This window comes from Peromyscus eremicus, chromosome 18, assembly GCF_949786415.1.
Source record: "Peromyscus eremicus chromosome 18, PerEre_H2_v1, whole genome shotgun sequence".
Taxonomy (NCBI): Eukaryota; Metazoa; Chordata; class Mammalia; order Rodentia; family Cricetidae; genus Peromyscus; species Peromyscus eremicus.
In genome coordinates, this window is record NC_081434.1 from 37,356,483 (window position 1) to 37,370,786 (window position 14,304).

The 14,304-nt window shown below is 42.4% G+C and overlaps 1 protein-coding gene across 2 annotated transcripts in view; it reads left to right on the forward strand.

Moving 5' to 3' along the window:
- Positions 1-9,641, forward strand: part of Slc17a8 (solute carrier family 17 member 8) — a 50,782-nt gene extending 41,141 nt beyond the window's left edge. For both annotated transcript variants that reach the window (XM_059245445.1, XM_059245447.1), the window contains exons 10-12: positions 1,189-1,299; positions 7,282-7,409; positions 9,173-9,641. In XM_059245445.1, coding sequence (XP_059101428.1) covers positions 1,189-1,299; positions 7,282-7,409; positions 9,173-9,517 — 584 coding nt within the window. In that variant the 3' untranslated portion in view covers positions 9,518-9,641. The remainder of the gene's footprint in view (positions 1-1,188; positions 1,300-7,281; positions 7,410-9,172) is intronic.
- The last annotated feature ends 4,663 nt before the right edge of the window (positions 9,642-14,304 follow it).

Consider the following 14,304-nt stretch of genomic DNA (forward strand, 5'->3'; position numbering starts at 1 on the left):
TTTTCTTATGCTGGAATCACTGATTCTGGATGAAAAGAACAGGAAGTATGTCCCCCTACTCTACTTTCTCTGCAAGCGTCTCACCCTTTTTCCGAGGCCTGAAGCCTCGGTGAACTAGTGAAATGGAAGTTTTTGACTTGGGCTTCACTAGCACTGAGACATCCCTTTGTTTTATTTATTTATTTACTCCTTCCCTTTTCCTACTAGAGATGGAGCCTAGAGTCTTGTGCATGGCAGGTGAGCCTTCTACCACTGGGCTATCAGCAGCATTCTCTCTCCTCTTCCCTCCTCTCCTTTCCTCTCCCCTCCTCTCCCCTCCCCTCCCCTCCTCTTGTCTTCTCTTCTCCTCTCTTCCCTCCCCTCTCCTCTTCTCCCCTCCTTTCCTTTTGTCTTCTCTGTTCTTCCTTTCCTCCTTCCCTCCCTCTCTTTCCTTCTTCCTTCCTTCCTTCCTTCCTTCCTTCCTTCCTTCCTTCCTTCCTTTCAAGATAGGGTCTTACCATGTAGCCTTGGCTGGCCTGGCATTCACTATGTAGACCAGGCTGGTCTTGAACTCACAGAGCTCTAACTGCCTCTACCTTCTAAGTACTGAAATCTGCTTGGTCCTTCTTTTTTTTTTTTTTTATTGAAACAGGGTCTCACTATTTGATTGACTTTAAATTCGTGATATAGCCCAGGTGATCCTTAAATCTGTGGTCATTTTAACTTGGCCTCAGTCTCCAGGCCTGAGCCACCATACCTGCCTGACTAAGGAACTTTTATTTCAGAAGATTATTATAGTTTTTTTGTTTTTAGAAGAAAATATTAGAGGAGTGTTGTCATGTTATTTTTATGGAGAATGCCACACTTATGTGAACAAAAGGAGTTAGTGGGCTGTATATACAGCATTCAGACCAGCAGGAGCAACTGCCCAAGGATTAACTACTCACACCTCTCATCCTGGGACCATCACTGAACATACTGGGACCATTTGTTGTTGTTCAGGGTTCACCAGGATAAGGTAGAAAGTTCACAGAACACCTAGGCAATGGCATGGTCATGCAATCATGAACATTGGGGAATATTGTAGATACTGAGCTAGGATGTATGCACTAAAAACTCGGGTTCATGAAATATGGGTTAGGTTCACACGCTAACTCAACAGCTTGGCAGACTGACAGAAACACGACGCTTCTTCTGTTTCTGTTGCAGGCTTCGGCATGGAGGCGACCCTGCTTCTGGTGGTTGGCTTTTCCCACACCAAAGGAGTGGCTATCTCCTTCCTGGTGCTCGCTGTAGGATTTAGTGGCTTTGCTATTTCAGGTAAAACATTCTCTGGGTTTCTGAATTGAGTATGTCGATTCACTAAGTCTTAGGAGGAAGGAAGACAAGGAAATTGTAGCACCTTTATTTAGCAGCCCAGGGATTCCTAAGGAACAGGGCCACAGTTTCATCAAGTGGGATGACATATGATCCACCAGGAATGTGCTTAGAGCCCATTCTAGCTGGGATTATCCCTACTAACTCTGTCAGGGGGAAAATTCATAAGTGCAGCTGATTTCCCTGAGGCATAAGCAGAACCCAGGCATGTATCCCAGGCTAGCCCCAGTTCACCCTACCTGACAGACTCACTTCCCATTAAAGGATTGGTAATTTTAGTTCAAATGGCCAGGCCATTTGACATGTGATCACAAACATTGGGAGTGTTTAGGGCAATTTCTATAGTTTTCAATGAGCTTCTGTCTACTTCATTCCTTTAATTTTCCAAACAAGAATGTGCAGATCTGAGGTGGGGTAGAAATCCTTCAGAACACGTAGGAATAATAATAATAATGATCATGTGGGCTTACTGTGATCAAGCATGGATTCGATGCTGAGGATGCTCAAAACCCTCTACCAGCTGTTCTCACAACTACCCTAGGGGGTTTTGATGTTATTAGTATCTTCATTTGACAGGAGCAGACAGTTTACGGTATGGAGAGGACAGTGTGCAAAGTACCATCCTTACAGACTCCAGAAAATCCCTATGTGGAGCCCAATGAAAATGTAAAACTGGTTATCTGTTTCTATAATTGCATCTGCCCCACAACATTTTCAAGCAAATGATGATAGCAACATTTAACTGAGTTTTTCATTATTTTACTGAATAATAATAATGATAATAATGTCACACAGTTAGTGGCAGACACAGACCTGCCTGTCTCCAAGTCCTTCTTTATCCCTGGCTACCTTAACTATCAAACAGAATGGAAATATACCAGAACAGGGAAATATTGAATCTGTTTCCCAAACTACCTGAAGACAGAGGCTTGAAGTATCTATCAAAATAAACAGAGTTTATTAGTGGGTATATTAGGGAAAAAGAAAGAGCTGGAAGCCAAGAATTTGGGTTTGGAAGTACACAGAACTGGGTCTGAGATCTTTCTTGACTTCTCTTTGTGTATAAATAACTTGCTGAAATTTTAAAATTCTGATCTGGAGATTGGAGGCTGGCGACACAGCGGTAGGTTGTTGGGAGGGCGCCCGAGGTCTTTCCTTCCTTCTCTCACACTAATGACCACGTCACAGTTCTTGTCAGCACTGGGGACATTGCAATGAGCAATTCCAATTTTTTGCCCTCATAGAATTTATGTTCTAGGGAAAGTAAGTTACTCAAAGGTCTTATCACAATGTTGGATGAGGAGCAAAGTTTTAGGTACTTACTGTTATCATTGTTCAATTACTTTGCGTAGTGCGAGCTCAATGCTTCCCAAACGTTCACATACAGAGAAGGTACCCAGGGCCTAACAGAATACAGTTTCTGAATAATAAAGGTCCAGTGTGGGGCCCGAGAGTCTGCTTTCCCAACAAGCTCTGCAGAGTGATTCAGATTCATATCCACACTTTTTTTTTTCCTTTCAGTTTTTGGGAGGAACACAGGGCTTTGTACATTCTAGGCAAGTCCTCTATCACCCAGCGACACCCTCAGTTTTTCTATGTAGCTCAGCTGGATGTTGGACTTCTTATGTAGCTCACGCTAGCCTTGAACTCTGGCTCTTCCTTCCTCTGCCTCCCAGTACCAGGATTACAAGTGTGTGCCGTCTTTCCTGGTGGCAATCTACATGCTGAATAGCAAGAATACAGCAATCCAGATGTGTTTCTAGTAGGATGGGGAGGAAAAGCTTCCCTTGATGAGTCTACCATACAAGAGAGGTTCATATCCTGTCCTCAGAGATATGAAAACCTCCAAGTTTGTATTGCTTCTTTTCTTCAGGATCACCAATTAATTCTCAAGCAGAGGTTAAAATAAAGCAAGTCACAAATCCATTCTTCCAATCACAGCAACTGCCTTAAAGCATTTATCCCATGTTGACCACTTTTTTACCCCTTTAAAAGTTTTTTTTTTTGAGATTATAATCTAATAGCAACATTTCCCCTTTTCCCTTTCCTCTCTCTAGAGCAGTGGTTCTCAACCTTCTTAATGCTGTGACCCTTTAATACAGTTCCTCATGGTGTGGTGACCTCCAACCATGAAATTTCCATTGCTACTTCATAACTGTAATTTTGCTACTCTTATTAATTATAATGTAAATATTGCCAAAGGGGTCGCGACCTACAGGTTGAGAACCATTGCTTTAAATCCTTCCACATGCAACTCCCCACTCTCTTTAAAATTCATGGCCTAATTTTTAAACGAATTCTTACTGTGTTCATATATATATATTCCTATATAATATAACTGTTCAGTCCATATAATGCTACCTGTATGTATGTTTTCATGGCTGACTGTTTGGTATTAGACAACCAACTGATATGCTCTTCCCTAGGGAAGGCCACGTCTCCTATTTCCAGTCTTCCTCAGTTGCCCACCGCCCCAACTGCATGCAATATTTTCATGTGCTACAAAAATCTATCAATGTCTCAGTTTCTCAGTGATTTTCCCATCTGAACACCAGCAGTGTATAGATAGAAACAGCTTTCCTCAAATTCTCTTTAGCTGGATGCGAATGTCCAGGCTGGCTTTGTCTCAGAACAGAATGCTCAACAATCACACTAATTGGCTCTTATCTCTAGTTTCTTTTCTAATAAAGTATTAATTACCTTCAAACCACAGCAAGATTAACTAATATTGCAGCTGTTTTGTGTTCCAGTTGTCTGGTACTTTGAGCTGAACACGAAGGTGTATTTATTACAGAACACATTTTTGTTGTTGTTGTTTTTTCGAGACAGGGTTTCTCTGCGTAGCTTTGCGCCTTCCCTGGAGCTCACTTGGTAGCCCAGGCTGGCCTCGAACTCAGAACACATTTTTAAAAATTTCTCCTTGAATATAAGTAGAGAAAAATTACCCAGATTAGATGACAATTTTCTTTTAAATCTGTTTTCAGGTGTTTTTTTCCCCCACAGAACAGGGGATTAAAACTAAACCACCCATCAGTCGTGAATGGGTGAAGGGCTGGTGGGGCCCTACCCTTCGCTCCTCAACTCTTAGCTATCCTGGTAGACTCTGGGAGCTGGGAAGCGTTGTTTTCTGTTGTACATTCACCGCTGAGCCCAGCAGGCTTCAGTGGACAGCTCCAATCCTGTGTTCAGACAGGCAGCCTGTTCAAACTCAGCAGGTCACAGAACGAAACCAACAGGAATGTGAGAAGGAGGTTTGTAGAGGAGCGCGGGGTAGATGCAGGTGAGAGTAGTCAGTGTGCGTTATATACCTGGATGAAACTGTTGGAGAACGGGGTGGGTTTGGAGAGACGGCTCGGCAGGTAAGAGTGCTTGCTGCTCTGGCAGAGCGCCTGAGCTCTGGTGCCAGCATCCACGTCAGGAGACTCATAACCATCTGTAACTCCAGCTCCAGGGGATCTGATGCCCTCTTCTGGCTTCTGCAGGTATCTGTGCTCATGTGCACACACATGCACACATACACATACCTAGAAATAAAATAATTGAACTCTGTTTTTTTTTTAAATTGTCAAAGGACAAATTTAATATGTAAAAGGTACCTCACAAAACGAAACAAAGCAGAAGCATGACTGAGCAATACCCATCATCCTTTGCTGTACTTTCAGTAGCTTCAACTGGAAAATAAACACGAGCGTTTGAATGATTCCTATAGGCCAGACACTTCACTAGTGCAGGGAAGACAGTGGGCAACGGGACAGACGGCTGCCTGGACCTTACATCCATCCATGTAGCTAGACATGGTGCATGACTGTGATTCCAGGCTCTCGGGAGGCTGAGGCGAGAAGGTAGCTTAACTCTGTGAGTTTACGACACAATCTCTAAATACATAAAATAAATAAAAAGTGAAATCAGAACAATTTAGAAGTAGAAAAGCATGAACTTGGCTTTCACTTCTAGTTACCATGTACTTAACATCCCTTGTTATTTAGTTTAATTCGTGCAATGGTTTTCTAAGAATGATCACTGCAGTTTACAGATGGAGAAACTGAGGGCCAAGAGAGTTAAATCCAGATTAGCATCTGAGGTGAGCTACCAGAGCTGAGGTCTAATGAACTGGGCTATATGGGTGGACTCGGGTTCTGGGGATTTGGCTCTTTCAAGGCTTAGCCATGCTCCTCCTCCTTTTGATTCACACCTTTCTCTTGAGAGTGGAAATGCAGGGGGGTGTTTGTCATTTCACCGCTTCCAGCAACATTCTCTCTGGTAGAAGACCTTAGTGCAGGGGAGACAGGGAGATGCTGCCCTGGAAGAGCAGAAGCCCAACAAGTGTTGTGTGGTTAGAATAGTGTGTTCTCACCATGGAACTGTGTGGTTAGAATAGTGTAGTGCTCACCACGGAACTGTGTGGTTAGAATAGTGTGTTCTCACCATGGAACTGTATGGTTAGAATAGTGTGTCCTCACCATGGAACTGTGTGGTTAGAATAGTGTGTCCTCACCATGGAACTGTGTGGTTAGAATAGTGTAGTGCTCACCACGGAACTGTGTGGTTAGAATAGTGTGTTCTCACCATGGAACTGTATGGTTAGAATAGTGTGTCCTCACCATGGAACTGTGTGGTTAGAATAGTGAAGTGCTCACCATGGAACTGTGTGGTTAGAATAGTGTGTTCTCACCATGGAACTGTGTGGTTAGAATAGTGTGTCCTCACCATGGAACTGTGTGGTTAGAATAGTGAAGTGCTCACCATGGAACTGTGTGGTTAGAATAGTGCAGCTGTTCACCACAGAACTGTGTGTTTAGAATAGTGTTTTCTCACCATGGAACTGTGTGGTTAGAATAGTGTTTTCTCACCATGGAACTGTGTGGTTAGAATAGTGCAGCTGTTCACCACGGAACTGTGTGGTTAGAATAGTGTGTCCTCACCATGGAACTGTGTGGTTAGAATAGTGTGTCCTCACCATGGAACTGTGTGGTTAGAATAGTGTGTTCTCACCATGGAACTGTGTGGTTAGAATAGTGTGTCCTCACCATGGAACTGTGTGGTTAGAATAGTGTGTTCTCACCATGGAACTGTGTGGTTAGAATAGTGTTTTCTCACCATGGAACTGTGTGGTTAGAATAGTGTGTCCTCACCATGGAACTGTGTGGTTAGAATAGTGTGTTCTCACCAGGGAACTGTGTGGTTAGAATAGTGAAGTTCTCACCATGGAACTGTGTGGTTAGAATAGTGTGTCCTCACCATGGAACTGTGTGGTTAGAATAGTGCAGTTGTTCACCACAGGTGTTCACATCTGTATTTCTCCTGTGTCATGTCACAGCATGTTACAGATAAATAGCAATATTATCCCTCTACTTGATTACATGATGGAAATAAGCTATGAACCCAAACATATACATTTGAAACATGAAAATCCTTTGTAAATTATTCAGAGTCTCGTCTATGTTTATGAAAATAAACATATGAATAATTATGAATAGTTAGAAATGTCATTTTTTAAAATAAATTATGTGGGTGGCCACTAAGGCAGACTCATTTATGGAGGACTTTTAGGATTTCTAGTGGTGGACTGGGAGAGACCATATGGGAAGATAAGGTTCTTTTCTATTGCTTTTGATTGTTTGCTTCAGATGGATACATTCTAGACCTCTTAAGGGTCTAGAGTTTTTGGGTTTTAGAGTTCCAGATGTGCTGGGCACATTTTCTATAATTCTCACTGCTGTAGAAGCATCACTAATCAACACGGACAGTTCTGCTTTGTGTAGGCACAGCCTGGCAATGTCCAGCCCGGCCCTCTTGGTAGAATATCTGTTAAACATATACTAGAGAAGATCAAATGGTTGCACCTGGGGGCAAGCCACACATTTCCCCAAGGGTCTTAGGAATTCTGTTCTCCTCTCTGATACTGAGGTTTGGGCTCTGCCGTAGGTTTTAATGTCAACCACCTGGACATCGCTCCACGCTATGCCAGCATTCTCATGGGGATCTCTAACGGAGTGGGAACCCTGTCTGGAATGGTCTGTCCCCTCATTGTCGGCGCCATGACCAAGCACAAGGTAATGACCTCCTTTGTGGCTGTGGGGCTACAACATCAGGGCAGAAGCACTGCACAAACCTGAGAACTCAGTGACCTACCCCGGTGTGTATGTGTATCCTTGTCTGTGATTGAGTCTCGGACAACTGCCTCCTTCTCTTCTTCCCTCCTCGTCTTCCCCTCCCTTCCCTCCTTTGCTCCATTGTTTATTGATGGCACCAGGACTAATTGTTATCTAGCTCTACATCTTCTAAGCTGAGAAATAAATGTCTGGAGGAAAGAAGTAAAGGGCATAGAGATTGTTTAGAGACACAAAGAAGAAACTCAGGCGAGCCAACCCGGAATGGAGGTTTTATTTAAGACTGTTTTATGATTCTAAGTGCTAAAACGGGTTAGCCCATGTCCAGTCATTACTTAGCCTGTCACACATGAAGTAGTGGTACAGCTTCCCTCCTTGTTTAGGAGAAAATAAACAAGACGTTAATGGGCTTTCTTAAGAACCACCTTGCCCAGCCTTGGCACAAGGTGAGGAGCTAGGTCCTGTGATGTGCATGCTTTGTTCAAGCCCATGGAAGACCTGCCCCTTTCTGAATGGAGACTGAGGAGGAGCGGGGTGGGGTGGGGTGTGTGGGGTGGTGGTGGTGTGGGGCAACAGGAGAAGAGGAGGGAGGGGAAACTTCGGTTGGTATATAAAGTAAATGAAAAAATGTTATTTAAATAAAAAAAGAACCCTCAAGGGGGCAGGAGAGATGATTCAGAGGCTCAGCACACTTGTTGCTCTTTGAGAGGTCCAGGATTCTCTTCCCTGTACCCACATGGCTCCCAACCATTAGTAACTCCAGCATCAGATCCCCTAGAGCTAGCATTATAGGTAGATGATTGTGAGCCACCTCTGTGTGCTGGGAATTGAAGTTGGGCCCCCTATAAGAACATCCAGGGCGCTTAACCATTATGCCCTCTTCTGGTCTCCATGGGTACCAGGCACACATGTGTTACACAGACAAACACCCATAAACATAGTCTATAAATCCTGAATCTTCAAGGGTGTGGTGCTTAGTTTTTATTGAACCTTTTTTGTTGTTGTTGTTTGTTTGTTTGTTTTTTGTTTTTCAAGACAGAATTTCTCTGTGCAGTTTTGTTGCCTGCCCTGGATCTTGCTTTGTAGCCCAGGCTGGCCTCGAACTCACAGAGATCTGCTGGCTTTGCCTCCCGAGTGCTGGGATTAAAGGCGTGTGCCACCGCCGCCCAGCCCTTTGTAGTTTTTAAACTTATTTTTATCTTTAAAAATATATTTACATTTATTCTATGTGAGTGAGTTTTTTGTCTGCTTGTGTATATGTATACCATATACCATATATATCATGGAAGCCAGAAGAGGGCATCAGATCCCCTGGAGCTGGGGTTACAGATAGTCATGAGCCACCATGTGGGTGCTAGGTATTGAACCTGGGTCCTCTGTAAGAACATCCAGGGCACTTAAACCCCCTGAGCCATCTCCTCAACTACATGTGACCTGTATTTTTTTTACATACATACATATATATATATATATATATATATATATATATATATATATATATATTATCTTGGCATTCATTGTAGTCTTTCATTTTCATTTTCAAGCACTCAAATTAAGTATAGATTCTGGATGTTGACTCTATCATATGTCTACCCAGAAGCACACTGTAGCCTTTGAGGAGTGGATGTTTTCATCCCAGGAAAGGACTCTAGGGCTCACCGGTAATCTCTCTGCTTAAAGCAGTAATTGGCTCTTTCCTTTCTTAGACCCGGGAGGAATGGCAGAACGTGTTCCTCATAGCAGCCCTGGTACACTACAGCGGTGTCGTCTTCTACGGGGTCTTTGCTTCTGGGGAGAAACAGGACTGGGCTGACCCGGAGAGTCTCTCTGAGGAGAAATGTGGAATCATTGACCAAGATGAATTAGCCGAGGAGACAGAACTCAACCATGAGGCTATTGTAAGTCCCAGAAAGAAGATGTCGTACGGAGCCACCATCCAGAATTGCGAGGCCCAGAGGAGCGGGTGGAGACAACAGAGAGAAGCTGCCTTTGACGGGGAAGAGGCGTTATCCTACCAGAATGAAGAAGAGGACTTCTCAGAAACATCCTAACGCCCAGCTTCTCCTCAGCTTACAACCAGAAGCATCCATACCCATTGCCTTTCCCATACCTCGGCTTGCCAGGGGGCCAAATCATGGGACGCTGGAGGTAGTGGGGAGAGGAGATTAAGTCAACAGCAGAAAAGAAGAAAAGAGAAATGCCTTCTTCCAGAGATAAGAGAATGGCTCTTGCTCTCAGCTGGTAAAATAGTTGATCATATTTTTTGTGGGGTGGGGTAGGGTGGCTGTTGGCTCTCGAGTGTTCTCTCAAAGAACTAGTTATTCAGAAAGCAATGGCTAGAAATATAAGGAGTAGCTTGTTGCTCAAACAGACTTTGAAGGAATTCCCTCTTTGGCCTGGAGACGAGTACACGGTGGTTGTCAGCACATCTCCTAAGATATTCGTGCAGAGGAGAGTTTCCCCAACTTAATGAAGGGAACCACTCACGGAGTCTCTCTGTTGTGCCAGGTGCTTTATGAACATACTTACTTAACCTCCGCACCCTATTACACGTAGTTATTGTACCCATTTTACAGCTAGGGACGCTAAAGGAATAGGATGACCCGCCCCAGGTCGTCCTCTCAAGGCCAAGACTGAGACTGGCAGATGAGTGGGAGTTTTAGCTCAGTGTGGGGACATTTTCAATGACAAAAACTGAAAACGGAATCAGCTGTTTTGTGGGCAATTCCAAGTTTGGTCAAGGATGTGCGTGCGTGTGTGTGTGTGTGTGTGTGTGTGTGTGTGTGTGTAAATATTTAGACTAATGGGGCAGAGGGGATCCAAACTTATAAAATTCTAGACTCAAAACCACTAAGGTCCTATATTACCTGATGGACCAAACAATTTGGTGAATCAATAGCTTTTTTTCTTTAAAAGTCACAGACTGGTTAAAACAAAACAAAACAAAACAACAAAGAATAAAGCTAAGCAAGATAGCTCAGTTTCCTGGAATGGTTTAAAAGAAGTATATGGACCAGGTGGTGGTGGCTCATGCCTTTGATCCCAGAACTCAGGAGGCAGAGCCAAGCGGATCTCTGTGAGTTCGAGGCCAGCCTGGTCTACAGAGCGAGATAGAGGACAGGCACCAAAGCTACACAGAGAAACCCTGTCTCAAAACAACAAAACAAAACAAAAGATGTATATGAAGAGTTGGCTATTAAATTTAAACCCTCTACAGTATCAAGAATGTTGTCAAATAATGTCCCAAGTTAACTATTAGCCCCTAAAACATTTAGTAATCTAAGAAGTGGTCTCAGGAGAGTTTTAGCCACTGGTCTCTGGAAAGAGTCTTGTTTAAGCAAACGTGTGTGGCCAGCTTTCTCTGACAGTGAGTAGAACAGGAAGTGTGGTCAGATGGCATAACGTTATGCCCAAAATATTTGTAATGAATGTACCTGGAATGTTCATTGAAAATAAAAAGATAGCAGTAGTTTCACAGAAATTCTGCAGTCAAAATGTCCGAGACACCGGGCTTGTAATTGGTGTTGGAAAATTCATCTGTGATTGTGTAAGGCAATAACATGAAACTCTCAGATAGAATTCAAAATGCAATGGTGGCATATCAGAGGTTATTAGAAAATAAAATTATTTTCCTGCTTTGAAAATTTTGTTTATATTTTCAGAAGGAAAATTCAATGTGATGAAAAAATACAGATTTACTTGTAGTATATTATAGTATCATATTTCTCCAGTTTGTCCCACTTTATTTCTGGTCCCTTGTTATACTTAAGGAGTTATAATGTGCTTGATAAAAAGACTAATGTTAGACTTTAAAAGAGAATGGCTGATTCCCATTAAATAATATTCTTTTGATTATTTGTATATAATTTGTGTTATCAGATGTTGTTAAATCTCCTTATTGCATGAATCCATGTAAGTCCCCTAGAGCAGTTCCTGGCATAAAGTACCTAAGAAAAAATAGCTGTCACATCATCATGATCTTTAACTCCTGGGCGACCATGTCATTTGTAAAGAAAGAATGCTGTGTTCTTTCATCCACTGGCCACAGAGTTTATTATGAAAATTGCACTGTTTTCTAAGTAAAAAAACAAAACAAAACAAAACAAAACTAGAAAGTAATAGCCAGTGTTTATTCCTTTGTGTGATAATTAAGCATAATAATTATATGTATGGAAAAGCCTCATGATGATCATGAAGGCAGTGCTGTAGACTGTGACACAATCTGTTAGTGGTGACGTCATGCAGAAATACCACGTTTTGCTTATAACTTGCATGTACAGTAGTTTTTTTTAATGGTGGGCTGGACCATGGCATTAAATGCTATACAGCATGTTGCCTTGTGGTGATGTTTCTTCCACGCAGATTGCACAGGGTCACTAATTATACTTGAACAGCGTTGACAAGTGACAGTCGCCAGCTTTTGTGCATCTTGCCCTTGTTGTCCATTTGCAGAGCTACCCTTTGGAGATGGAGTGTTGATTCTCCAGCAGGAGGGGTCCTGAGGATGCTGGATTACTGAAATAAAGTCTTGATTGCACTTTTACAAATAGTTGCAGCTTTGGCTATTCCTGAAATTGAGAAGAAGAAGAATTGATAGTGTTTTAAACACAATGGACTATTGTTAGGTTTTCCTGGTTGTTAAATCCAATATGGAGCCCAGCATTTCTGTTTCATGCCACAGCCTCTCAAACTCAACAAACCTGTTTTTCCTTTTCTTTCATCTTTTCTTGCTTAATGACGTCATCCTCTGTTCAAGCAAGAACTGTCAGAGACTTCCTTGATGTAAGAAAACCTCCAGAGTTCTCTCTTTTCTCTGCCAAGTTCCTTTAGTTTATTTTTCCATTTGTAGATCCATGTCTGACACAGCTTTGGAAAACTCCACCATCATCTCTCAAGGTGCTGCTTTATCTGAAAAATTATTACCATATATTAATTATTCATAACAATGGGTTTCATTATGACAGTTTCATTAACACACACATACAATGTCTTTTGATCATATCACCCCAATACTCTGATCATGCACCCTCTTTCTGATCGTCTCTCTCCTCCCATCTAGTCCCCTTCTACATTAATTTTATTGTTGTTTTAGGATCCAAAAACTTTTTTGTTAGGCCTGCTTACAAGAGCCTGGCACCTTATCAGTGGCACTTACAAATGTCCCTTCTCCCCTAGCAACCAGTGACTACTTGTAGATCCTCCGGGAGGGGTGGGCCCTTGTGAGTTCCTCCCTACTCTGTGAATGGGGAGGATGTTGGATTTGTCTCAAATTTGTACAGATCTTGTGCAGGTAATTCTAGCTGCCATGAATTTGAGAGTGCAGCAGCCATAGCGTGCCTGGAAGACAGCATTCCACAACTTTCTACCGTTCCCCTGGCTCTTGTATTTATTTCTGCCTCCTCTTCCACAGTGCTCCTTGCATCTTGGAGAGGGTGATATAGATGTCACACTTATGATTGAGCATTCAGCTGTTGCTTTGATCAGTAATGCATCTCTGAAGTTACCGTCTCTTGACTAAAGCTGACAGCTACATTAATACATAGGCATAAATATGATTTAGAAGGCAATTCGATAGGCACATCCTTCCATTTAGCAAAGCAGTAGCAGTGGCTTCCTCAGTAGGACCTATATTTCTTGGCCGATTTTACAGTGCAAGGCATGAATTTCCTACTGTGAAGTGGACCTCAATTCCAACCAGAAAGTTATTGGTTGCCCCCACAATTGCCATACCACTGATGCACAAGTAACCACATCTCAACTGGCAGTTTGAGTGTAGGACACAATAAGCTGTTGACAGCGCCCCACCCACACCTCCCCACTAGCAGGCAGCCTGCATGGAACCTTCTAGCATTGTAAAGTGTAGCCTGTAGGAGGAAGCGTGTAGCTTCGTTCCAACTTGATTTCTGTATGTCCTGGGTTGAGAATACGTAGTGCCTTTGGCAATGGGATCTTACCATCTCGTTTTGGTGGACAGCTGGCAGCAGTGGTAATTGCCTGTATTGTTTCAGAGACCCCAGGGGGCACCCTGTCCAGCAACTCATAGGGAGGTAGCGCATGCTGGCACTGAAATTTTCACTCACTAACCTATGACATCGGAGATCAGCTTTATCTAGCCATGCAAGGCATCTCCCATTCAAGCACATATAATTAACTAACAAACTAACTAACTAACTAGCTAACTAACTAACTAACTAACTAACAAATAACTAACTAAGTGCCTCTGTCTTTGGAATGCTTGGATTAAGAAAAGATGAGTGCCATGACACCTCGCTTTATTTTTAAATTAGCTTACCAAGTATCAGGGTTCCTCACGGCTTTTTCATCCATCCTTACGTTGGTTGTCCCTTCCCACTGCCTGCCCCCCCATTTCTCTTCCCCTTCCTTTCCCCTACTTAAACATTTCTCCCTATGGGATCCCCCCACTAACATGTCACTTGCTTGTTTTCTGCTTTCTCAACTCAAGACTTCCATCTCTTCAGAACCTTTTGCTCATTTATGTGTCCATCAAGATATCTTCTTCTGAATTATTTTCTTTAGTTTTGTTTTTTATTTCTCTCTTTAGCAAGATCTCATCTGCTACAAGCTTTTCCATTGTGTTCCTAATCTGAGTTTTTTTTTTCAGTTTTAGAATTTTTTTGGCTCTTATTTCATTTCTGCTGTCTTCATAAAAATATTTCTGGTTGTCTGCTGAAGTTTTCACCCTTGTATTTTTTTTTTAAGAAAAAAAAATACGTGTATTTGAGATTCCTATTCAAAACAAGCAAATGGGGTGGTAGTGATTATAAAAATATTACAAGTTTTATTTTAGTTAATCTGTGACAGAGGAAGGAATTCTAAT